The sequence below is a fragment of the Pangasianodon hypophthalmus genome, chromosome 2 (assembly GCF_027358585.1).
Source record: "Pangasianodon hypophthalmus isolate fPanHyp1 chromosome 2, fPanHyp1.pri, whole genome shotgun sequence".
NCBI lineage: Eukaryota > Metazoa > Chordata > Actinopteri > Siluriformes > Pangasiidae > Pangasianodon > Pangasianodon hypophthalmus.
Genome location: NC_069711.1, coordinates 23,211,232 through 23,237,680, shown reverse-complemented (window position 1 = coordinate 23,237,680; position 26,449 = coordinate 23,211,232). Strand labels below are relative to the sequence as shown.

General features: G+C 37.2%; 1 protein-coding gene across 2 annotated transcripts; it reads left to right on the top strand.

The window, feature by feature from the left end:
- Positions 1-6,197: 6,197 nt before the first annotated feature.
- tie1 (tyrosine kinase with immunoglobulin-like and EGF-like domains 1) lies at positions 6,198-23,498 on the top strand. 2 transcript variants are annotated; one of them, XM_026933374.3, is made up of 22 exons: positions 6,198-6,506; positions 8,121-8,414; positions 8,502-8,612; positions 9,163-9,318; positions 9,433-9,564; positions 9,730-9,870; positions 10,696-10,824; positions 10,926-11,071; positions 11,283-11,427; positions 11,967-12,125; positions 12,230-12,367; positions 13,308-13,598; positions 13,704-13,894; positions 14,078-14,288; positions 14,405-14,515; positions 16,962-17,152; positions 17,390-17,503; positions 18,518-18,588; positions 20,019-20,059; positions 21,329-21,425; positions 21,578-21,677; positions 22,809-23,498. In XM_026933374.3, exons 1-22 carry the CDS (start codon positions 6,464-6,466, stop codon positions 22,878-22,880), a joined length of 3,084 nt encoding a protein of 1,027 aa, XP_026789175.3. In that variant the 5' UTR covers positions 6,198-6,463; the 3' UTR covers positions 22,881-23,498. The 2 variants fall into 2 exon arrangements, with proteins under 2 accessions (XP_026789175.3, XP_026789174.3); XM_026933373.3 differs by having other exon boundaries at positions 11,280-11,427.
- Positions 23,499-26,449: the final 2,951 nt, after the last annotated feature.

Here is a 26,449-nt window from a genome sequence, read left to right as displayed (position 1 = left end):
TCAGAGATCCTCCTGTCTCTGGCAATCTGTAAACATTTCAGTAAGTAGAAACTTAAAGACATCTTATTTTCCTGTCCAGTGCTGCGTTTATTATTACACAGATGTTTGGGTGGGAAAATCATCTGGGCCAGTTGCGCTAAATTGACAGATTTGTTCCGGTGGGAAACTTATAGTGAATCTGGACTTGCGTGAGCTTTCACCAAGTGCCGTTCAAGTCTGTGCCATGCATGTAAACAGTCTTCAGTATGGCGTGAGGAGATGATAGATTGTCTTGAGAGCCTTGAAACAAGTTTACCAGCACATTTTTTAATATTTTTCACTGTTATCATTAGAGGATTTCCTGTAAACTCTTCAGGGGCTATCAGAGCACCCACAGACTCCTGGGGTCCCATGCTTGGCTTCCTCAGCAGCAGTGGTGACCTTGGAGCCTGACACTGCGTCTCAGGCTCTCACTCTTTCTCTAACATCCCAAGCAGCACGAGGAGTGTGTTGGTGCGTGTGGAAATCTGCCAGCTCCTACTACAATGGGTGGAAATGGGAATTTAATACAAACTTTCTCACTAAGTTCCACAGCCATTACAAATCACACTGTACACAAACACACACACACACACACACACACACATGCAAAAATAAAATGGAAATAAAAAGTTTCAATTCTGGGTGAAGGCACTGGTTACATTTTGGGGTAGCACTCTATTTGAAGGTGCCTTCAGAATACATTCATAAGCATTGCACAAATATTTTGTAAAGAAAAATTCAAGGATTAATCTAAAGATTGTACCAAAAACTTTTGAGCTAACAAACATTGTATTGTCTTTAAATTAAAGAAAGAAGGGAGAAGTGGCATCATTTTCCATTACGACTCAACTGTTTGAGATTGTTATGTCTTGGAAGATAATATTTGTCTTTACTAACAGTACATTCATCAAGTATTGTGAAATCTTCTATAAACTATCTTTTAATCATCTAATATCTACTGTATACGTATTCTGTCTACTTCTTATAGGAGCATGGAATTGAATGCTCTTCATAGTTCGAAACTGTTACAAATGACCATTCTTACTTATGAAGAGCATACAGTATGTCAGACAAATGAATATTTTAATACCCTCACACAAAAATGATAATCAAATTTCCATTTGTGACGCTATGTATTCATCTATCACACCTCTGCACCTGTCATCTGTGTGTTACTAATAACCTGCGAAAAGAAATTACAGCGAAAATACCTACATGCCCTTGCTAATTTCTTGCCATTTTTAAATTGTAGATAAAATATATCTATACATTTTCCTTTTTTTTCACTCAGAAGCTTTCCGCTAAACTGCTAATATACATGACAGTTCTCATGGGACTGCTTCAGAGATATTGGCATGTACATTGTGTACATTGCTTTATACTTGCTTATTATCAACTTTGAAATATGTATAGTGTTTTATGTTACAAGTAAATAAATATAATTTCTTCGATAATGTTATTTATACTTATAATCTTATGACCTCATTGTGCAGAGGCTGTGAGCATAAACAGGCCGATGCAGCTTTGTCTGAGGGAAAAAAGAGAAAAAAATCATCATCACATCATAACAACAGCGAGAGATAATTGCAATAATACAAAAAAAAAAAAAAGGCTAGAGGACAATGGCCGACAGTCTGATGAAAGTTATGGAGGCCAAATGTCCTCCCCCTTCCCCCTTTATTATACAGAAACACCCACCCTGTCTCAAAGTACCCAGAGTCTGTATTGACACAGCATCCAGTGCTTTCCCTTATGGCTTCCTGCTGCAAATACTCACTACTCTGTATCAGCTTTTGTATCTCTGTATGCAAACACACACACACACATACAGAAGTCCAAACAGTTCTGCTACAACTACAGTTACATAAAACAACTGCAGCAGGATATTAAAAGGACAAAGGCCAGAAAAAAATGTGAAATAACTGTTTTAGTTGGCAGTTTTTATTAAAATCTCAGAGTCTTGTGGATGGTCTTTCACATGGGTATGCTAAAGATCTGCACTCCCCAAAAACAGTTTATGTTTATATCTAACCCTTGCTTCAGCGGATAATCTCACCTGGATACTATAGACTTGTACCTATGAACTGCTGCTGTAATCATAAATACTATCCTGTGCTCATCCCAAGAGTCTTAGTCACAATCTGCTCTTAGTGAGTATCATTTCAACACCATTTATATTGTTTGAATTTATAGTATATTGTTATAGAAGTTTAATGCTTTATTATCTCACTATTCCGTGTCATCCAGAAGAGGATGGCTTCCCTACTGAGTTTGGTTCCTCTTAAGGTTTCTTACTCATGTTGTCTCAGGGAGTTTTTCCTTGCCACTGTCACCTCTGACTTGTTCATTGGGATGTAAATCTACATCCGGATTTCTGTAATGCTGCTCTGTGACCATGTTTGTCGTTAAAAGCAATATAGAAATACAATTTAAATTGAATTGGAATAAAACTTTGAGACTCTGACACATTTCCTCAACATATTATAACTTTCCTGACAATATGATATTTCTGGCTATAAAATAGTGCCATTTCTAAAGTGTTTAATTAGAAATGATCTTGACTAAAATGCTCTTAGGAATAATAACAACCCATGATAGTACTGTTTTTATACTGTAGCTACACACACAGTAAACAGGAATGACTCCAGAAGGTGATTTGCTATTTGCCACTGTGTCAGGTTCACTGGTCAGATATGCAGTGCTGAAAAAAAAAAAGCCTAAGGAGGGTCAGATTCCTATCTTTAAATGTCTGCTGCACACCTCCTGCAGCTGCCCTGATAACAAGACGCAATATATTTCCTAATCTTCCCACAGAGCATTTTTATCATTCTGCAACTCATGTCCAATTGAGTAAGTGTTACTAAAAATATCATTAGAATCAACCCATACCACACTAAATCAAAATGCATAAATGGTATATAATCTCTGTTTTATTAATCATGCTTGAACCTCTGGGTCACTGGAAAACAGGAAAATCCAAGCAATGTCATTCTGACTCAGCTTTGATTATCTGAGGTTACCAGAAATTGTAAAGAAAACAGAAAATCAATCATTTCACTGCCCACCTGTGCACAAATTAGAGAACTGTGAACTGGAGTAAGACAAATGTTTGGGTAAATGGGCAGCTCAGGCCTTTTCCTCACAATTAAAGTTGATTTGAGTGAGCATTCAGACACAACATGCAGACTCACATTGTTCCTGCTTTTCCTGACTCGGACTGCCACATTGACAGACTGGTCAGAGGCGTCCTGAACCATTTACTTCTGTTCTGTTTCCTTCTGCGGAATATATAGTAAAGCTGAATATACAGCACATGAGAAAAGCTGGTGTTAAGTGTCAGATTTTCAGGGTTTTCAGTGTCAGAAACTGAAAGCTCAGCTGAAAGCATAGCACCTGTGCACTAAGCTGTGTCAGCATTAAAGAGACTGCATATGAGCAGGCAGTAAACACACAAATTACAAAAACAAACTATCATGTGCCCCTGATTCAAGCAAATTATCTTATTATTGTGTTATATTGATTTAGCAAACAAATTTAGCAAACAAAAATACTTGTTTACACCGTCATACATGCACATGCTTCAAACAATAGGAACACTAACTGTTAGACAACACTTTCATTATAATCCCTTCATTATGAAAACTTTCACTGAAACAACATTAATAGATATTAACAAATCATTAGTCATATGATAATATTAATGAATGTTTATAAATGGTGGTTTATGTTAATGTGTCTATAAATTATTAACTAATAATTTAATAATCATGACCAAATCATTACTTATTCATAATTTGAATAAGTTTATTATTGAATCATTTATAAAAGTTATTCCAAATTTGAAAATTAACAGATCAACTGAGTCTTCATAAATAAAGTGATTTTTAAACATGTACTAAGATTTTTCAGCTCATTTAGTAATGAAGGAATACCTTGTAAAGATACAGGTAAAACATTAACGGTGTAAGCATAAATACAAAGATGAGCCACTACAATATAAATGAGCTGTCATTTATAAACATTTTCAAGTCGAGAACACGACAACATAACATAAATTACATAATCCTTCTGATATTTGTCAAAGAAAAGAAACCTGACATTGGTTTTGAACTTCATTTCAAAATCTTGATGTCACAGTCTGTAAGCTTTGAATCAATATGTAATAATAATAATAATAATAATAATAATAATAATAATAATCAAGTCAAGTCAAGTGGCTTTATTGTCATTTCAACCATATACAGCTAGTAAGTACACAGTAAAACGAAACAACGTTCCTCCAGGACCAAGGTGCTACATAGGACAAACACAGAACTACAGGAGACATTATATATATTTATGTAAAGTGCACAGTGCAGACATGTGCAGACGGCACAAGACAGTACAAAAACTATCAAAACAAGACAATGGGCACGGTGAGTTACAGTGCAGCGCCGACTAGCACACAGTACTAATGAAAAAGTGAATCTTATGACAATAGTGCAAAAGATTGACAAAATAAGTTGCTGAACGTAAACATAAGGAGTATCAGCCAGGTGGAGAGTATAAATATACAGTATATAATAAATATTTATAGCAGCAGAAATTGAATGCAGGTGTGTGCAAAAATTGCAAAGAGGATGGGGTGATGCTCAGTTGAGTGTGTTTTCAGTGCAGTCCCTGAGTGTTGAGGAGTCTGATGGCTTGGGGGAAGAAACTGTTGCACAGTCTGGCCGTGAGGGCCCGAATGCTTTAGTACCGTTTGCCGGATGGCAGGAGGGTGAAGAGTTTGTGTGAGGGGTTTGTGGAGTCACCCACGATGCTGGTGGCTTTGCGGATGCAGCGTGTGGTGTAAATGTCTGTGATGGAGGGTAGAGACACCCCGATGATCTTCTCGGCCGTCCTCACTATCCGCTGCAGGGTCTTGCGATCCGAGACGGTGCAATTCCCAAACCAGGCAGTGATGCAGCTGCTCAGGATGCTCTCGATAGTCCCTCTGTAGAACATGGTGAGGATGGGGGGTGAGAGGTGGGCTTTCCTCAGCCTTCGCAGGAAGTAGAGACACTGCTGGGCTTTATAATAATAATAATAATAATGTAATATCCTCATCTCACATTATCATGTGATAATAGTAATAATGAATAATAATAATGTAATAGCTTGACAGCAGAGGTAATCATATTTTATTCTAACACACCTTGAAACTTTAGTTTATCATGCCAAAGAATCTGTCATGATCAGATTTCCAATATCTTTTGAAGCAACACCTGAATACCTAAATTATCCTGCAGACAGTGAAGAAGATTCTTTTCTGCTTGATCATTGCTCTGGGTTCTTCTGACAAACCCTCATTTAGTATGTGTGTGCAATAATTTTGGTCTCCTACAACGTTCAATAAAAGTTCCAGTGATGTCTATCAGATTCTCTCTTTTGTGTATTGATGAGGTTTAGAACTTTCTTCAGGGAAACCTTCCACAAATCGTATCTTGTCAGCAATTATCTACAGTTGCTTTAATGAGTTACTTCAAAGTGTCTGACTTCATATTAAGGCTTCATATTTTAAGTATTTTTTATATAAGATAAAGGATTTATTAGGTTGCCAGAGATTCAGAAAGTGCAGATTGAATGTGTTGTTTAAAAAAAAAACCATAAGAAATATATGGACAAGAACAAAATATTTTTAAATATTAAACCATGAACCAGTTTTCTTCATGCTGCTCTAATTTAAAACATCTTACAGTCACCTAGAAGTGACAAAAGAAATAATATTCGATGCTGGCCTGCTAATTCATTTATAGTTTATAATTGCTTGCTAATATTTATTGTTATTGGAATGCGGTTGAATGTCTGATTACCAATTTCTAATTTCTCTCTCTCTCTCTCTCTCTGTCCCACTCACTCCCTCACTCTCTCTCTCTCTCTCACTCACTCTCTCTCTCACTCCCTCACTCCCTCACTCTCTCTCTCTCTCTCTCTCACTCTCTCTCTCTCTCTCACTCCCTCACTCTCTCTCTCTCTCTCTCTCTGTCTCACACACTCCCTCACTCTCTCTCTCTCTCACTCCCTCACTCTCTCTCTCTCTCTCTCTCTCTCTCTGTCTCACACACTCCCTCACTCTCTCTCTCTCTCACTCCCTCACTCTCTCTCTCTCTCTCTCTCTCCGCCTTTTCCTTCCTTTCCCACCCTGAGTCGAGTAGAGTGGAGTGGTCAGTGAGCTGAAAGAAGAGATTCGGGATTTGGTGTGTGAAATGTGGACATTCGATCAGAAAGGACAGTTCTTGTGACAGAAAATTTTACTTCAAGTTCCTTTACTTCAAGTTCCACACTCCCTTTGGAAATGTGTAATACTGTACACTGCCACCTGCGAAACTGGGAAACCCCACTGGAATGTGTTTATTTCTGATGCCTAAAACACTTGGATAATTTTGCTTGGATTTCCAAATAGAAAAGCAGGATTTAAGTAATGATTTACCTCATCTGCCTTTTGTGTTTCATCGGCACATCAGGTAAGTTGATCAAAACTACAAAATTTTCAACCAATACACATTTTATAATTTAAACCATTATTAACTATGTAAATATTAAAATTAAAAGTTATTATTTATAATGGTCTTGTTTTACGTCATGCCAACATTGCAAGAATATTGGCAATAATGTGAAAAACGTGGCTGGGCTAGAGTAATAATTTGCCAGAGCTCTCTCTGAAAGGCTTCTAACATGAACCAGAAACACACTTTCTACAATAAGCCTAAGAATTTCTGTTTATCTGGAGCTGGAGTCTACTAAACCAAAAGTGGTGTTATATGATTGTTTATAAACATATTGTACATGGTTCAGTAAAATATAACTTATCTTTTAGTCTTTCTCACTGTGCCCTTAAGAATAAGGTGATTAAGGGGGGTGGGGGGCTGGGTGGGAGATTCAGTATTATTCAGTATTATTCAGTTTAGTAATTTAGCTCAGTTTAAATTTGTTCAGTTTAAATAGTTGTTTAAATTTTGATTTATAATTTTAAGTTTTAGTTTTAGTTTGAATAGTCTCAGTATTGTTTTATATTTTTAGAATTTTTACTATATTTTCTAAATATGCTATATATATATATAAATATGCTATTTAAAGATTTCACACTACTTCTGTTAGTTTTAATTACATTTATTTATTTATTTATTTATTTATTTATTCATGCTTCACTTCACTAATTGTTTTGGTGATGTTTCACTTCACAAACTCTGCTGTGCATGGACGCCTATGGCTCATCCTTGTTTCCTGGTATTGTTCTTGCCATACAGACAGGGAACGTGGTGGAATAGCAGGATGTTGATGAGCACAACTGTGAACAGAGTTCAGATAATTTGTAATCATGTGGAATTTTTTTATAATTAAATCTGTTCTAGTCTTTATAAATAATTAAATAACTGTGCCCTTCCTGCTGACATACTTTATTCACTGACACTTGCAAAGTCACACCTAATTTTTTGATAATCTGAGAGTCATTAGTATATACATTTCCAATTAAATGTTCTATAGATTATCTACTAAAATCATTAACCAACTGGACTATCCAAATACAGTGAAGGAGAAAGGGCCAAGCTGCAACAACCATAAACTAACTTTCGACATGTTGTTGAGAATCTGTTGTTAGGCTGGGTGATCACAGTCACCTGACAGGTTGTTGTCTGGATTCAAGACCCTTACAGAAAAATCACATACATTTCACTCATCTCATGTGAAGAGCAAGTGAAAGTGCATATCCATATGTTGTACCCTTAAAGTGCACATGTGACATAATGTGAACAATATCTGATCAAGTGTGAGGAAAAACAGCATTCAGGTCAGAACATCACATCTGAAAACCATATGCCCTACATGTGAAAACAAACAAATCATATTTAAAAAAATTCACGTGAAAATGAGAACATACGTGCTACATGTGAAAAGTCCATTACATGTGAAAATTCACACGTGAAGTTTGTGTGACTGTAATGAAGTTTTACAATAAGGGTAACTTTTTGTAATAAAGACATAACGGCCCAAAAAGCTGTCTTCTGCAGTAGATATTTAGTCCACAGATGTTCAGAAGTAAATATGTATATACTATAATGTGTGTATATCCTCTCCAGATGCAGTCATGGATCTCACCATGACATCAAATGGGCGCAGTTCTTCGCAGCACTTTGCCCTCTCCTGCGTCACAGGGGAGCGCAACACTGATGGATTAGAACTTAGCATCAAAAAAGACAACAGCATAATGCGTATGACAAACATGCCTCGTTTCACTGTGCAACAGCCTCACTCTAGAGAAGTGCTGGCTTCTGGTTTTAGTGGCATGGAGCACAAGGGCATCTTTTACTGCCATTTGAAACAGGGCTCAAATCACCAGACCACTGTCACTCTCATCAGCAACTACAATAACGGTAAGTGTCTTCACAGGTTTGTAAGTATTTTTGGAAGCCTGGCCAGATAAGAGGTTATATATGGTCGTATTGTTTATTTTCTCTAAGGTCACCTCAGACCACAGAGGCTTTCTCTTGTGACTAATAAAGGAGATATGGTACATCTGGCAATGGAAGTTGTGGGCAAGGAGGAAAGAGATGTCACATGGAAATTTAATGGTAAGAGATTCACAATTGCAGATGTTTGCAGTTCTTGATGCAACATGAAGTTATCCTTCACATGCATTCTACAATTTTAATATCACATTCTTCAATATTCAGTAGGATTACCAGAATTCAGCTGTGTAATATGTAATTACTCCCTGCAAAAATAGTGCAAAATATGTTGTTGTTGTAACACACACACACACACACACACACATATATATATATATATATATATATATATATATATATATATATATATATATATATATATATATATATATATATATATACCAAGGGTCACTACACCTTCTGTGGTTTCCTACCACCTCCAAAAAGGATGCTTGTAGATGGATTGGCTATATTAAATTGCCCATAGGTCTGAATTAGTGTGTGAATGTGTGTACATGATGCCCTGAAATAGACTGCGATCACATCCAGGGAGTATTTCTGCCTCACACTCAGTGTTTTCCGCAATAGCCTGCACCCTGACCAGGATAAAGTGGTTATGAATGAACAAATAAATGAATGACAGAAAGAATGAATGAATTACTGTGTTTTCCAGGCAATTATTACTACATGACCAACTGGGGAGATGTTGAAAATCAGACAGCAGTTCTCACCATAAATGATGTTAAGCCAAGCAATGCAGGGATATACAGTGCAAGCTACGTAGGAGACAGTCCCATCTATGGAGCCTGGATGCATCTAATTGTTCGCGGTATTGTAGTCATATCTTAGTATTTGGTGTTTAATCCAAAGTGTACATGTACATTCAAAAATTGTGCATGTGTTTGTTATTCCTTACATAATTTTGTCATTTTTGTTTATCTAGATTGTCCAAAGAACAAATGGGGCACATCCTGTGACAAGGAATGTCCTGAGTGTCTTAATGGTGGTGTGTGTCATGACAAAGATGGAGACTGCGTTTGTCCTCCAGGCTTCATGGGGACACGCTGTGAGACAGGTATTGTGGTATTAGAGATGCAGAAATCAGCTCACTTGCTCAGGGTATAAGCCAGTGATCAGTTATTTACTCTACAGCTATTCAGCTAATTAATTGGGAAGACATCCTCTGACAGGTATGACAGGTCAGTGTATTAAATGCCTTTTGTGTTGATGTGGCTTGTAGCTTGTCGAGAAGGTATGTTTGGAAGAAACTGCCAGGAATCCTGTAAGGCGGAAAATGGATGCCAGGGTCAGACCTTCTGCCTTGTTGAGCCGTATGGCTGCTCCTGTGCAAGTGGCTGGTATGGACATCACTGCAACAAACGTAGGTTTGACAGGTTAATACATTTAGTAATCACTATTGGTGGAATTTTAGCACTAGTCACTCAGTGAGTGAGGTTCTGGGTTCTGGAAATCTTGAGAATTCAAATCCCAGGACTACCAGAAAGCAACTATTAGGCTTAGTCATAGCTGTTAATACTCCAGAGATGCCATACAATGGATAACTCTGAGCTCAAAGACCACTTCCTTTCCAAAGTTGGGATAAAGACAAAACTATTTCCTTACTGGGAAATGAAATAATAACGATACTAACAAAGACGAAAATGATAAATATTATTTTGGGATATGGCTGAAATCGGATCTCTGTAAGACAATGTTTTTGCGAGAGTCTCTCAAAAACAACTCTATAACTCTATAACCTTACTGGCAAGCCTACCCCGTTTGAGATGCTGACTGGTCTGAAAAGATCTAGAAGAGTAGTAGTACAACAAACAAAAACATTAGTAATGGTAATAAACTAACATGTTATAACTGGTAAAATAAACTAACATGTTGTCCTGTGGAGTAAACCTCAGCCTTAAAGTTGCAGTATTTAAATAGCTCAGAAATAATCACTACTCAATATACTGTATGTACAATAACAATGAACACTAGAAATAATCTATAATAGTAGAAAAGAAGTAATGCTTTCAGGTAAAAGCTTATTTACTAAAGCTCTAAAAGTTTTTTTTTTTAAATCTCTTCCTCAGAATAAACTTAAACCAAATTTAATTTCAGATAAAAAGTTACGAACATGAAACTTCATGAACAGTATGTTGACACAAATAGATAGTGAATGGTTCTTGCTAATCTTGATCTTGTTCTTTAGCCTGTCCTGAGGGAATGTATGGAGCTGACTGTCGTCTGAGCTGCAATTGTAAAAACAAGGGTAAATGTAGTCGCTTCAGTGGCTGCCAGTGTCCTACTGGTTGGAGAGGACAACACTGTGAGAAACTAGGTTAGCCTTCACTGTGTTTTCATCCTATTGACCTCCACCTGTACAATGGAATTTACTCTTTCTTTATGTAACAATACATCTGTTTTAATATTTTCCCTCAGATCATGCTCCACAAATCCTTGACATGGCTAGGAACCTGGAGTGGAACCTGAAATCCAGCCCAAAAATCTTATGCTCTGCCACAGGCAATCCTCTTCCCAGCCATACCAGCTTCGAGCTACGCAAGCTGGACAGCACAGTTCTTATGGTTAAAAACATATTACCTTGATAGTAATGTTGGCTTGTAGCAAAGCATCATTCCTGTTGTACTATGAATGCTGATTCATGTGATATATTAAAGCAAATTGATTTAGCCATCTTATTTAGGAAGATATGGACATTGTATACTACAGCTTGTATACTACGTATAATGTTTGTTTAAACAGAATCCAAAAACTTTCTCTTTTTTGGTTTAGCAGGCCTCCCACATCACAATGGACTCAAACAAGAGCACAGCTCAGTTTGAGATTCCACACTTGAATGCAGAGCATGGGGGGCTCTGGGAATGTCGGGTCTCAACTAAGGGTGGCCAAGACTTCTGTAAGTTCAACCTGACTGTTAAAGGTGAGGCGCACTTATATAAGGTTCTGGTTATCAAACAAATCATGACCTTGGTACTATTTGGCCGAAGAGCCATATTAAGGTACAGGACGTCAAAGTTTTGAGACTCTGATTACAAAACTGTAAATTACTGTGATTTACATTTACAGCTCAGCAAAACTTACACTTTAACATGATTTCAAATGAACATTATTAAAAGTAAGAAGCATTTAGAAGTCGATTTTTTTAACTACATGGCCCAAACACAAGTAGAACATTATTATTCTGTAAGCTCTAATACTGTTTGTTTTTTTTAAAGATCTGTCTATTTTTTAGTATGTAATCTCTCAATAATCTCTCACTAATAAATGGTATAAACACACACACAGAGAAAGAGAGCAAAATTCGCTGTGCTCTCTGGGTGGGAGGGATGGCATACTCTCTCTCTCCCCATTGAAGTTTATATGGTTAACTCATTTTTGAAGGAAATGTCATATAAAACCTTATAATACTGAGATTGCTGACTAATGGAATGACTCCTATTTTCATAAATCTTTAACAAGAGCCCCCCTATCCAACCACTCCTCCAAAACTGATTGAGAAGAGCAGCAAACAGCTAGTTGTAAAGCCTATGGAGAGCTACAGAGGAGATGGACCCATTTTGTCTATAAAGATCCTCTATAAGCCCACGGAGTCAGAACACCCCTGGTCTTCCATTATAGGTGGGAAATGATCATTCTGTTACTCAATTTTATAAAATTTCAACTAGTTACTCCACATGCTAAAAGACACTAAAGGCCTTTTCTTGTTTTTCTTTTATTTTCAGTGTATGGTGAGGAGCCTATTACACTAATGAACTTAAAGCCTATGACTAAATATCAGGTTCGGGTGCAGCTTACCCGGCCAGGAGATGGAGGAGAGGGGCCTTTGGGTCCAGAAGTTACCATGGAGACAGACTGTCCAGGTGAATTCTTTGTGACACCATGACAAAGACATGTGGAAGCAATCAAATATAAGCTGAGAAGAGTATACAGGAAAGTCTCAGGATAATAAAGTAATGTATGAATAGACAGTGCCATAGCTTCTATTGGTGCCCTCTAGTTCCTTAAAAGGCAGAGCTTGAAATTTCAGTGCTTGTGACTAACAGGAACCAAGGTCTGAAGTCAAGGTCTTGACCTTTTGTGAGTCAGATCTCTGTTGGCTAGCATTATTTCAGGGTTTGTCTGCTGTGGATTTTGAATGGGTTCCAAAGTCTAGGCTGTTCTGTGAGGTGCAGCAGACGGGTTCTGACTGTGTATTCTGTGTCATTAGAGATCACAGCCAGGCTGGAGATTGATTTCAGCTCTCAGGAGGGGCAGAACGCCACAGTGAATTAGTGCCTCTCAGGTGGTCCAAATGAGGCCAGTGGCTGTTTAGCACAGCTCTATGGACCAAACAATTAGAAGCTGATCAGCTGTGGTAGCCTTGGGCCTGCCTCAAAGCCATATCCCATGCACCTCAACAGCCAGGGTAAAGCAATCCTTTCTAGTCACTGTGGCACTCATAAATAGTGGATAGTGATAGATGTTCTCTAATGGGTTAGATGTCTTGTAGAATGATTATACTAACTAGGATATGGGATGTTTCATGTTTCAGAGAAAAAGGATTATAGCAGAATTACGAAGAATTGTAAGTTTGTGTTTGTGGCCTTGATATGAGCACCTTCTCTGTGCTCCATAATCCTTCCTTGAAATAGTTGTTATTAAAGTTGAACTCAAAATAGGGGAAAATATAGGATGTTTTTATTTCGCAAAACATCCACAAAAAAAGGTGGAAAGTCTGCCCTATTCTAGTGGAATACTCAAATTGTGAGCTAAATGTTGACATGCTAGCCTAACTTGCACTCTTTTTCTCACCCATTCAAGGTCCCTCTTCCCCAAGGAATGTCCAGGCTAACCCCTTGACCGTCAGCACAGTTCAGGTTCGCTGGGAGCCCCCTGAGGAGCCCAATGGAGACATTGTGAAATACGTCATTGAATACCAGCCAGTGGGCCAGGACAGCCTACACCCATGGGTGGACACTGATGATGGGAACAAGACCACCAAGGATGTGACAGCATTAAATGGCAGTACCTTATACCAGTTTCGTGTGCGAGCTTTCTCAAAGGTGCCCGGGGAGTGGAGCAAGTTTGTGCAAGCCAGAACCCAAGGAGATGGTATGATATTAGAGGAAATAAATGGAAGCCATTTAATATGTTTATTTAGTTATTGTTATTGCTTTATGTTCAATAGTTGATGTTCAACAATAATGTGTCCATCAGGCCCTGCCAGATTCATTCCAACCACTCAGGGGGTTGGAAGGCCTAGGAAGGAGGAGCATCAGCTGCTCTGGGCCGTGATTGGCTCAGTGGCAATCACCTGTGTCACCATCCTGCTAGCGCTACTGGTCCTCTTCTACATACGAAAATCCATTGTCAAACGCAGACGCACCTTCACCTACCAATCCGGATCTGTGAGTGTACATAATTCTTTAAAACTGTAAAGCTAACTTCAGACCAACTTTTAGACATTTTAGCAATTTTTATACATTCTATCTGATTTGTGTCTATATTCAATTTTAGAATAGTTTCTCTAATAATATTTCTCAACCCTATTACACCCCAACCCCTACCCAAACACACTTATACACGCAAAGGGAGAAGAGACCATCCTGCAGTTCAACTCGGGGACTCTCACACTGACTCGAAGACCAAAGCCCAACCCGGAACCCCTAACCTACCCTATTCTGGAATGGGAAGACATTAAGTTTGAGGATGTCATTGGTGAAGGGAATTTTGGGCAAGTCATTAAAGCCATGATCAAAAAGGATGGAACCAAAATGAGTGCTGCAGTCAAAATGCTTAAAGGTGAAGCTCACATTTCAAACTACCATGCACTACAAAATACATAGAGACATAATAAACATACAGTGGCAGCATTGTTCTCACACACCTGTTTTATAGTGATATGTTTGTTTGTGCAGAGTTTGCCTCAGAAAATGACCACCGGGACTTTGCTGGGGAACTGGAGGTGCTGTGCAAGCTGGGCCAGCATCCCAACATTATTAACCTTCTAGGAGCTTGTGAAAACAAAGGTGAGTGTGCCACCTATTGGTCATGCAGGCTGCTCATATACTGTATACTAAGCAGCTACTGAAGGTCTGATTAGGCTATGTCTAGTTAACCTGGAGAATTCAGGCTAAATTAATGCCAGCACTTTAAAAGGCTGGCATTAAAGGATATAGTAGTTTATGTATGCTGAAGATAAGTTTGTCAGGCTCTCACTTTCAGTCTTACCAATCAATGGCAGGACTATATGAAAGGAAAGATGAAGTTGTTTTTGTTGACTTGCCAAGTGATTCACATGTCTTTGTGGAAGTGAACAACTTCAGCTGAAATACTGAAGAATTTTAAAGCTGAAATACTTTACAGTAATACTTAAAAATAATTACTAGAGAGTTTTATATCATACAATATATCAACAATATAAAATCAATAGACAAAATGATTGCAATAAAAGCCTGTTGTATTCTTTTTTTTTTTTTTTTTACAATCTCTGAACATTGACAGATAATTCCATAATTTTGGGACACTGAAAAACAATTTCTTTTTGACTTTTCTTGATTTGACTTGATTTTGATACCACATTCAGACATGCATTGTGTGACCTTAATGAATGAAGAGGATTATAGGACAAAACTATGTCACTTTAAACAATGTCAAAATTAGAGTGGTAAACTATGTATTGTTTTATCAACAACAATTAGCAGTTGATGCAAAATTTAATGGAAAACCAGTGCAAGGTTGATAAAATAGCCAAATATGGTCTAATATGATCTATATTCTTAGTTTTAGTCAGAACTCTCACTGCCGAATTTTGTACAACTTTACAAGGAGCAAATGACGATAGTCCATTGTGGGCATAATAAGGTATATATATATATATATATATATATATATATATATATATATATATATATATATATATATACATATATATATACCTATCAGCCATAACATTATAACCACTGACAGGTGAAGTCAATAACATCAGCACGTGAACAGTCAGTTCTCAAAGTTGTTATGCTGGAAGCGGGAAAAATGGGCAAGCGTAAGGATCTGAACGACTTTGACAAGGCCCAAATTGTGATGGCTAGACGACTGAGTCAGAGCATCTCCAAAATGGCAGGTCTTGTGGGGTGTTCCTGGTATGCAGGGGTTAGTACCTACCAAAAGTGGTCCAAGGAAAGACAAATGGTGAACCAGTGACAGGGTCATGGGTGCCCAAGTCTCATTAATGCACATGGGGAATGAAGGCTAGCCTGTCTGGTCCAATCCCACAGAAGAGCCACTGTAGCACAAATTGCTGAAAAAGTTAATGCTGGCTATGATAGAAACGTGTCAGAACACACAGTGCACAGCTTGCTGCATGTAGGGCTGCGTAGCTGCAGACCGGTCAGAATGCCCATGCTGACCCCTGTCCACCACTGAAAGTGCCTACAATGGGCATAAGAGCATCAGAACTGGACCATTTAGCAATGGAAGAAGGTGGCCTGGTCTAAAGAATCACATTTTTTTTTTTTTTTTTTTACATCTTGTGGCAGAGGCAGTGTGATGCTCTGAGCAATGTTCTGCTGGGAAACCTTGGGTCCTGGCATTCATGTGGATGTTACTTTGGCATGTACCACCTACCTAAACATTGTGGTAGACCAAATACACCCCTTCAAGGCAACAGTATTCCCTAATGCCAGTGGCCTCTTTCAGCAGGTTAATGTGCCCTGCCACACTGCAAAAATTGTTCAGGAATGGTTTGAGGAACATGACAAAGAGTTCAAGGTGTGAGGACTTGGCCTCCAAATTCCCCAGATCTCAATCCGTTGAGCATCTGTGGGATGTGCTGGACAAACAAGTCTGATCCATGGAGGCCATAGCTCACAACTTACAGGACTCAAAGGATCTGCTGCTAACGTCTTGGTGCCAGATATATACACCAATCAGCCATAACATTAAAACCACCTGCCTAATGTTGTGAAGGTTCCCCATGGACCCCACAAGATCTCTGAAGGTGTGCTGTGGTATCTGGCATATATATATATATATATATATATATATATATATATATATATATATATATATATATATGTTTTGATCTCATAGGAGATTTGATCTCTTACAAACTGATCTCATAGGAGAAACTATAGAAATAATAAGGAAATCTTTCTTCTGATCCTTTTTTTTGTATTTCAGCATAGGAAGGACTTAGTCTTTTTGCTAAATAGTATGCAAGATTACAGTACATCAGCTAGCTATTGAGTGAAGTCCAGCATAGAAATCGATTAATATTAATGGACAGTTCTGCATTTTACAGACATGTAATTTTGTTGACAGAAGAATATTATCTTATAATCTGCCTCAGTGACTGTAAAAATAAAAAAAAAAACAAGCAGGTAGCTTTTCCGGACAAAATCTGTGCATTTTTGACCTTTTTTTTCATTCATGTTGCTATTTTTCTTGTTTTTGTTTGCCACTCTTGTTCCGCAGGTTATCTATACATTGCTATTGAGTATGCTCCCTATGGGAATCTCCTGGATTTCCTGAGGAAGAGTCGTGTTCTGGAGACGGATCCAGCTTTTGCTAAAGAACATGGCACTGCCTCCACACTCACTTCACAGCAGCTCCTGCAGTTCGCCGCAGATGTGGCAACAGGCATGCATTACCTTAGTGACAAACAGGTAAGCAAATAATAACTATGTACATATACTGTACATTTTACAGAAAGTGTACATTTTGAATTTTAATCTTTGCAATTAACAGTTTTGCAGTGCTCTTTTACAAAGTAATAATGCCCTGTAGCACTGACACTGTAATTTTTCTAATCTGTAATGATCTCATAATAGTGTAAATATTGTCAAATAATATTGTCAATTAGTAACACCATTTTTTTACATTTATTTATTATGTGCTGCCAGTTTATTCACAGAGATCTGGCAGCCAGAAATGTACTGGTTGGAGAAAACCTGGTGGCAAAAATTGCTGATTTTGGACTCTCACGTGGAGAAGAGGTGTATGTCAAAAAGACCATGGTAAATAATTTTCTAAATTGTGCAAGTGAATAAGATAATTCTGAAATGTGGTAATATGAGAGATGGAATGCCCTCTCAACAGCCCAAAATACTGACAAGTCCACTACAAAGTAAGTGTTAATGTATGCTGTGAATACCAGATTTGCATTTTATCACATTTTAAATAGTGCTAACAGCACTTGTCAGAGGTGCCAACTGCTACACTTTAATTGTAGCATTTCTAGATTTTTGACTGCTTGTTACAGCAATACAGAAGACACTTGCAAACTAGTCTTTTCTGCTTTAACTTCAACTAAAATTTCCAGTCAGACCAAACACAAATAAAATTTGATGATGAGGAAAAAAGTAATTCAGTGAAGGGGAAATGACAGAGAGTGTGAAAAATACTCTATAAGTGCTTCTGGTTGTGGTTATTTTCATTTTATGCTGACTTTATTGCCAAATTTGCAAACCTTGGACTTGTGAGCCAATAGAATACAATAAGGCAGGATTGTGGTCATTTCCTACTGTTGCTTGGCATGCATCTTAAAAAATAAGAAGCAGACTGCAGACCAGACATGCTAATATTAATTTTGTAACAGCTGTAGAGTATGTTCTGTAGAGTATGTTCTGTAACATACTCTAGGGATTTTGTGTTAAAATCCTTCCCTCTCTCTCTCTCTGCCTGCTATGATTTTCTTGTTTGCAATCTTGGCATATCTGGCGTGTTAACACTGTCATAAACCACTGTCATAAACCACACATGCCTACATGCACTGGATTTATATGTTAGCTCTGTATATTATCTAAAATAACATACACAATCGAACGGCAGGGAAAAAAACATCATCGTTTTCTCCTGATTAAACTTAAATCTTGCATACTTTCTCTTCTTGGGCAACATAAAAGATCAAATGTTTACATCACACATTAGGTTTTGAATAATTTCAAACATAAAATAGAACACTGAGCTAAAAAAATAACTAAAATTATTAAAGTACTAAACATAATCACAATCAACTCATCTTCCCTCAGGGGAGACTTCCTGTACGATGGATGGCTATTGAATCCCTCAATTACAGTGTCTACACCACAAAGAGTGATGTGTAAGTATCTTTTACAAATGTGTGTACTTATAACAGTTTACCCTGAGTTAATCTTTCCAGGACTTTTTAAAACTAATTTTTAAAAAACACCCTTTCCCTGAGAGTATTTTTTTGTGGTTAAGCCCATAAAAAGAATGTACTGAAAGTAAAATTTCAAGGAATACTATATTATTACACTATAATACTATAATGTTATTCTCCAATTGGTCTAGCTGTTTTCTCAGTTTTTATTTTAAGTATACTGTTAAGAACACTGTATCAGTTAATACAGAGAGCAGTGTGTCACGTCATGCTGTGGTTTCAGTGCAAAACAACAAATCATTCTGCGATCATCCTGTCTGTGTCCCTCTCCCATTGGTCACTGAGCAACTGATAAATATGAAGGGAGGAACTGATAACAAGGCAGGAAACTCAAAAGCAGCTAGTTCTTCTAGGCCACAACGACTGTGTTAAAACCCTACTTTTAGCCACTAAGGAACTTGCTGTACTGACAAGATGGAAAACAAAGAAAGTACTGGTTGTTTTCTGAACATAATGTGTTGAAGTTGGCAATGTAATGGTTGCAAAAAAATGTCATTTGCAGGACACATGCAGGGCTGCCAGCAGATATAACCTCCAAAATCAGGGGTATTCAGCTAAAATTTATGAAATTTTAACCAGTTTCATAAAATACCTTTCATTACAAAGGTCCAAATAAGTGACAACATGACAGAATTGGGTCATTAGTTACCTTTAAATCCTTAAGTATTCGTGATTAGCTTATGGCTAATAAATAAGACATTTTGAAGTGGTTACGTTTTGTTTCATAGTGGAACTTCACATTACTCAGATTGACTAAACCAAATGAGACGTGGTTTGAATTTGCCAATGAGAGAATAAACACATTCTCTTTTCAACATTGACTTTTTTTTAAAACAAAAAACAAGCCATGCCATCAGTTCACTACTCCAGAGAAGGTAAATTAAAAGCAAAATCTATGAAAGTCTGTGAAGATTTTTCCCAATGAGCTGCAGTCAGCCAAATAATTTACATAAATGCACTGGGTAAACTGCAACAGTGGATCTTGTATAGAAGCCGAGCAGAACTACAGCCAGTTTTGCTTCATACATTTGTCAGCTCTGTTACAGTAGTTTTTCAAGTACTCAGTTTAGCCTGCTGAAATACGCATCAGCATCTGGACCACAGTCCACCAGTTGACAGCTCCTGCTCTAACTGTACTAGATGATTTTATTCTTTTCTCACAAGGCATAACAAACACTTGAGTGTAAAATCTTAGTCTAGGATGATGCAGAATAAGTCGCATTTGAGTGTTTACTATGTCTTGTAAGTAAGAAGAAGCAGAAAGACACTTTTCAGTAATTAAAATTCCCAGGTCTGTGCATGAAAGACATGAACTCTGTTGATGTTGATCCTTTCTCTGTTACTTTCAGTTGGTCTTTTGGGGTGCTCCTGTGGGAGATTGTAAGTTTAGGTAAGTTTGAATCGAGTTTGTATAATCACTACAGCCTCCACAAAAAGTTCAAGCATGCAGTCAGCAACAGACACAAACTATCTGTAGACTCCAGCAGCAAAATCAAACACAAACACAGTAACAGGCAGAAACACACCTAATTTTCATGATTTGCAGAAAATGTAGTATTCACCCCCAATCCAACCAGGCAAGTGTTGGTGTTGGATAAATAGATGGTAAATCTTTTTCTGCCACATTAAGCAAATTAAAATAGGTACACATAAGTTCAGATATTGCTATAAATTTCTCAAAAAAGTCTCAAATAAAATGCCATTATTTTCCCCTTGCATAAGTGGAAAAGATGGCTATATGAATTACTAAAAGCAATATGAACAATAATGCATTATGCATAGGGAACAATACTAATATAAAGTAAATGTTAGGCTTTAAAGGTTAGTAATAACACTAAGAAAGTAGCATACCATGTCAAAGCTTGAAAGCAACACTAACTTTGAGAAAGTAAAAGTTAATGAAAACTAGTCAGTGTAAGGAACTGTTAATGACTGTTATTTTCCAATAACAGTACATCCAGAAGTGTTTTATTTGTATACCACACGAATTTCCCAACAATTTTTCACAATTTTTAATTTACTAAAGAATGACATTTGTCATGGACAAAATGTTATACATTTTATCCATTTATAGTTACATTTATCTTACAATATAACAGCTATCTTTCCCTCACAAGCCTCTCTATTGTTCTCTCTCTTGAAGTTATTAAGACAAAAAAACCCAGCTTTTTTTGGTAGCGAGAAATCGGAAAGCAAAAAATTCCTCTGTCCTGAAGACTTTCCCTTATCAGAAAACTTAAAGTTACAGCTGTATCTGTAAACTGTTACAAAGTGCTGACACTCGAGACTCCTTCCAAAAATGCTAAATAAACATCTCACAGAATACTTCGCCATATCAATGACTTCAGATTTATTATTTTTTTTAATCTGTTGATATAGATTATCTGGCATGTAAACCCCTCTATTGTTGTTTCAGAAATGATAACAGATTAGAACGAGTGCAGTAAAAATATACTAGTGATTTGTCTTGCAGCCTGCACTACTGTGAGAGCTGCTGTTATAGAAAATTGATCACTTTCTGACCAATCAAAATTCAATATTCAAAAATGCTTTGGTATAAGTTAAAATAATTGATAAATGGTAGTGACCTATGACATTTGGACCATAGGTTTTGTTGGCATACATGATCTAAGCAATGTACTATACTCTTTTACAACAGGAGGAACTCCTTACTGTGGGATGACCTGTGCTGAGCTCTACGAGAAGCTTCCTCAGGGCTACAGGATGGAGAAACCCAGAAACTGTGATGATGAAGTGTAAGGCTTAAGCTCTTGAAGTGTTCTTGTTTCTTGCACAAAGAATGGCGTTAGAGGCCAATTTGATTTTTTTTCAGTACCATTCATTAGCAAAGGAAACTACTGAGAAACAACCAGCGATTCCTTGCTGTGATATGTAACATTTTTTCCAGGTATGAGTTGATGAGACAGTGTTGGAGGGACAGACCTTACGAAAGGCCGCCATTTTCTCAGATATCTGTTCAGCTGAACAGGATGCAGGAGGCAAGGAAGGTAAGAACCAGTAATGTAGTTTTCAGTGTTTGGGAAGCTCTACTTCATCAAGCTACAATGATCTAAAACAGCTAAACTGCAGCCACACTGCCTATTTGATAAAGTAGCTAGCTACACTACAAGATACTAAGAAAATGTAGCTAACTACACTGAAGCTACTTTGTCAAACTGAAGATAATTATCTGTGAGAACTTTGTACAATTTTGTAGCTACTTAACTGGACAAAATAAAAAATTACATGGTTTTGTATGGGACATGCCATAGCATAGATTTTGCTTTTCTGTTTGTAAATGGCACTTCGTAAGAAGCAGTTAAAATTACTTAACTGTAAAACAAAAATCATAAAAAAAAAAAAAAAAAAAGCAACAGATATAGAAAAGGCTCATTAAATTACTTAAATTACTCTTGGTTCAATTTGTTTCAGCAATATCTAGCAAGCTAATTCATTTTAAAAGGCATATGGTAATCCATATAGCACTGAATTAAATAGCCGCATTGTGGCATTTACGGCAATATGAATAATAAGCTTGTCATCATTGCTTGTTATTTTAAACTAGTTGATGCTAGCTACTAGGCTAAGACATACCTGAGGTCAGTTATCATGCTCCATCGAGACAGTTAGCTATTTTGATAAATCATTGCTTTATCACCTTAATGTAACAGAAAATACTCAACACCTAATGCTTTCACTCTTGATCACCATCTCACCTTAATCAGTTAGGTTAGGTAATTATCAACAATAACTAAAACAGATCATGTGCTACCCGCTTTATATGCAGCTTAAAGTCAACAGGACTATAATTTCCGGTTTGCACAGGTTACGAACAAAAGTATATCCTTTGCAATGCAAAACTCTCACCCTCATACACACGAATATATATGGCCATGGATGTTCGATAGGCTTGTTTTCATCACTGGAAGAAACCATTCTCTGTAACTTTGTAGCTGTATTTTGAAAATAGCTCAGCTACTGCCATGCTACTAAAAGCATAGTCAAGTTAGTAACTTTGCCACATGTAGCCAGGTAACACTAGTAGATAGATACATGCAGTCCAACTAGTGCCAGTTAACTCTCCATCCATCTGTACATCGCATCACCCAACATATAACTCCTCTATGTTTTTCGTACAGGCCTACGTAAACATGGCTCTGTTTGAGAACTTTACCTACGCTGGAATAGACGCCACCGCTGAAGAGGCCTGACTACTCGCCCCCCCAGATTCCGGCAGGTTCCACAGTCAGAGGGAGTCTCAGCACAGCAGGGCGATACGTTACTGCCAGCCCCCTGTTGTTCGATTCCATCGCTCAAAGAAGAAGCACTTGCCCGTGACTATGGGCTGTAGAGGAAAGACTGTGAAAGGACACTTGTAGAGTCCCTACTCCCTTCCGTTAAGCTGTGGATGATCTCAGATTATTGTTATACACTGGTCAGCTTGATGATATATCAGTGTTTGAATGCTCAAAAAAGGGCATCTAAAAGAGATCACATTTGTGCTGTACCTGTACCTGCTGGGATCTGTGGGGATTTTGACATCTCTGTGAATATATTGTTCGCTATTATGCGTTGCCTTGTAACATTGTTGCAATGGAAAAACATATCAATGCAGTTCATACAGATGGACATCGTTCTATGTAGCACTAAATATAATGACAGAAAAACAAGTGTACCATAGTCATTTCAGCACTACATGTATACTGTATATTTGACCTTGGCTGATCTTATATGTTTGTAAAGGCAGTGTTCATAAGGCTACATGACACCCTTAAAAGCTTTTCCTGATAGCTGACATAACAAATATAAATTAAAGGCTTATTCTGACACGTCAGCTCCCAAAAACTGCTTTTATCAAATATGATTTCAACTTAATAAACCACCTGAGTTAACTTACAGATTTTAGATGAAATAAGGTTATGTTATAACGCTTTCCAGGCTGGGTTACTTTAGAATGTTTGACAGCTGACTTTGTATCTCTGTAAACTCTGTGTATGTCCGAGTCACATAATGGTAATGAAACTACATGACAAACATCAAAAGCAAACTTGCTAATTTAGGACCAGAGAAATAATACATAACTCTGACATTATAGTGTCATAACATTGCCATAAGGATTCATAAAAATCTTATAAGCAGCAATATGAAACTCACTTTAAAAGCCAGAGAAAGCATACATAACTCTGCTGTAATTTAATTCAGTTTTGTTTGTATATCACAGTAGATATTAGCATAAAGCAGCTTTATGGTGTAGTATTGTCATTGCTAAAACTTTCACTATGTAGCAGTGTTATACAGCAGGTTTTCACATCAGTGTTATTACCAGCATCGTTAGAAGTGCTCATGTTTATTCATTTTTCCAGTTTAGCAGGCTATGTCTCTCTGCGTCAACAGAAGCTGTGCTATTGTGCCAATTTTCGATTTAGGTAGTTTTTATGACAGCTTCTTCTGTTGTAGTAAGCCTTTATAAATTTTTAAGTTCACAAATAAAGTTTAAATTCATTATAGAAAAGCTTATGTAGGTGTTGTGTAGTTGTTTGAATAGTAAAGTCATGCTGTTTGCTTAGAAAACACCTTATCAAATAGCTTTTCTATGCATTTATTAGCAGCGATACCAGTTACATAAATTTGTGTATCTGTCTACATATATTACATGTACAGTTAAAAAAAGAACTGGAAATTCCATAAATTTCATTTAATTTTATAAATAAAGCATTTATACAAAAAGGGCTTGTTGCACAAATACATTATGTCTGATAATATGATGATTTAGTTACAGCAAGGAACAAAGACCATATTTTCTCTCCCATACACATCCCCCCACCTGCCCACCCATCTCTCTCTCTCTCTCTCTCTCTCTCTCCTTCTCTGTCTGTCTATCACTAGAGGTATTGAGGTTGGGCCTCTCGCCTTCTGCAGCTCAGTGATCTGTCAGATGGTTTCCTCTTTAAGCGAGCCACAGGCACTGGACTTGTCACGTTGAGGACACTCAGTTTCCTTCCCACTAGCACAATCTCTCACAAACTCTTGCTTACACATACACACTCTTATATGCATACATTAGAGGTGTCAACAAGTCATCATTCTGTAAACAGTTCATTCGACTCATGTCTTTTTAATCATTGCTATTCTAACATAAGAGATTTTTGGTTATTGGTATGCCAGCTTAAGAGGTGTTTGGAAAAGGATAGCAATAGTTATCAAGCCACATGACCATAGTTTGATATTTTCTTGCTTTTTCTAAAGAATGTCCAGTTGAGGTATGACACAATGCCACTATCTGTTTCTGCATTTGTTTGGTGCTCCAAATATTCATATCTCTATCTGTATTCTATAAAGAAAATGAATAGTGCACCTCCTCTAAGTATCTGTATTTGTTTCTATTTATAACACATTACGTGTTCAGTCTGAATAATATATTTGTATTCAGTTACATTTGTAATGTCCAGCATGTTAAGGTGTTTGTGTAACTTCAGTATCATAAATGTATATTCTATACACGGTACTGTTTGTCTTTAGAATGTTCAGTACCCTGTTATTATTACCCAGTATTTTGTACTATCTTTTTCTTTTTAAAAAGAAAAGAAAATGAAAAAGCTTACAATAACCTGGTTGCATTAGTGCGCACACCCCTTAACTAACAGTAGTTAAAGTACCTTTTGTTTGTAATACAGCACTCAGTCTTTTTGGGTACGACTCTACCAGCTTAGCACATCTTGATTTGAAAATTTAATTCCAATCTATCTTGCAAAAATGCTCCAGATCTATTAAATTGTGAGGAGATCCCCTGTGCACAGCCCTCTTTAAGTCATTCCACAGGTTTTCGATAGGATGTAGATCTGGGCTCTGACTGCACCATTCTAAAACACTGATCTTCTTCTTCTAAAGCCATTCTTTTGTTGACATGAACTTGTGTTTTGAGTAGTTATCATGCTGGAAAGGGAAATTGTTCTGTATCTTCAGCTGTCTAACAGAGGCCTGCAGGTTTTTTGCCAAAATAGATTGGTATTTGGAGATATCCATCAATGGTGATCGCGTTTTTACAGTTTTATAAACAAAAAATTAACTAACTAAATAAGTGACATTTCGGATACAATGTGAACTTTTTTTTTTTTTTTTTGCTCTGCTAAAGTAAATAGATCCCAAAGAAGCCACACTCAGCCCTTCAGCCAGGTGGCTAGGTTAGGTTAGGTTAGGTTCAACTTTATTGCTATTGTCGAGTACGAGTACAGAGACAACAAAAAGCAGTTAGCATCCAACCAGGAGTGCAAATAGGAAATAAGTTAAAATGAGGTAACAAGGTTATGGTGCAATAAGTTAACAGTGTGCAGTGTATGGTGGTAAACAACATGATGCATACCAGTAATGCAAATGGCAATTAAGTTAAATGAAATAAATAAGAATTATGGTGCAGTTAGTTGAGATAAACAGCATACAGATAGAGGTAAACAGCATGATGCATGCAATATGATGCAGTCGATACATAGAGTGGATAAAAATGCAGATGTGCAAATAGCAACAATGTGCAAATAACAGTCTCATATAAGTAATAATAATAATGACAGATGCAGTAAAGTGCAAGTACTTGCAAATAATTGCAGATAACAGTAGTGTCTAATGCTAATGTTTAGTTATTAGGTGGAGGTTGGCAGTTAACGTTTGGAAGCTGAGTTCAGCGTTAGTACAGCTAAAGGGAAAAAGCTGTTCATGAGTCTTTTTGTGCAATAACAGACTTCTGTAGTGCTTTCCCGATGGGAGACGTACAAGGAGTCCATGGTGG

Bases quoted from the DNA above. Each gene is read 5' to 3' on its own strand.
- tie1 (XM_026933373.3), top strand. From the start codon at position 6,464: ATGATTTACCTCATCTGCCTTTTGTGTTTCATCGGCACATCAG. The intron at 9,565-9,729 runs GTATTGTGGTAT...TGTGGCTTGTAG, and splicing joins GGGGACACGCTGTGAGACAG to CTTGTCGAGAAGGTATGTTT. The intron at 11,428-11,966 runs GTGAGGCGCACT...ATCTTTAACAAG, and splicing joins GTTCAACCTGACTGTTAAAG to AGCCCCCCTATCCAACCACT.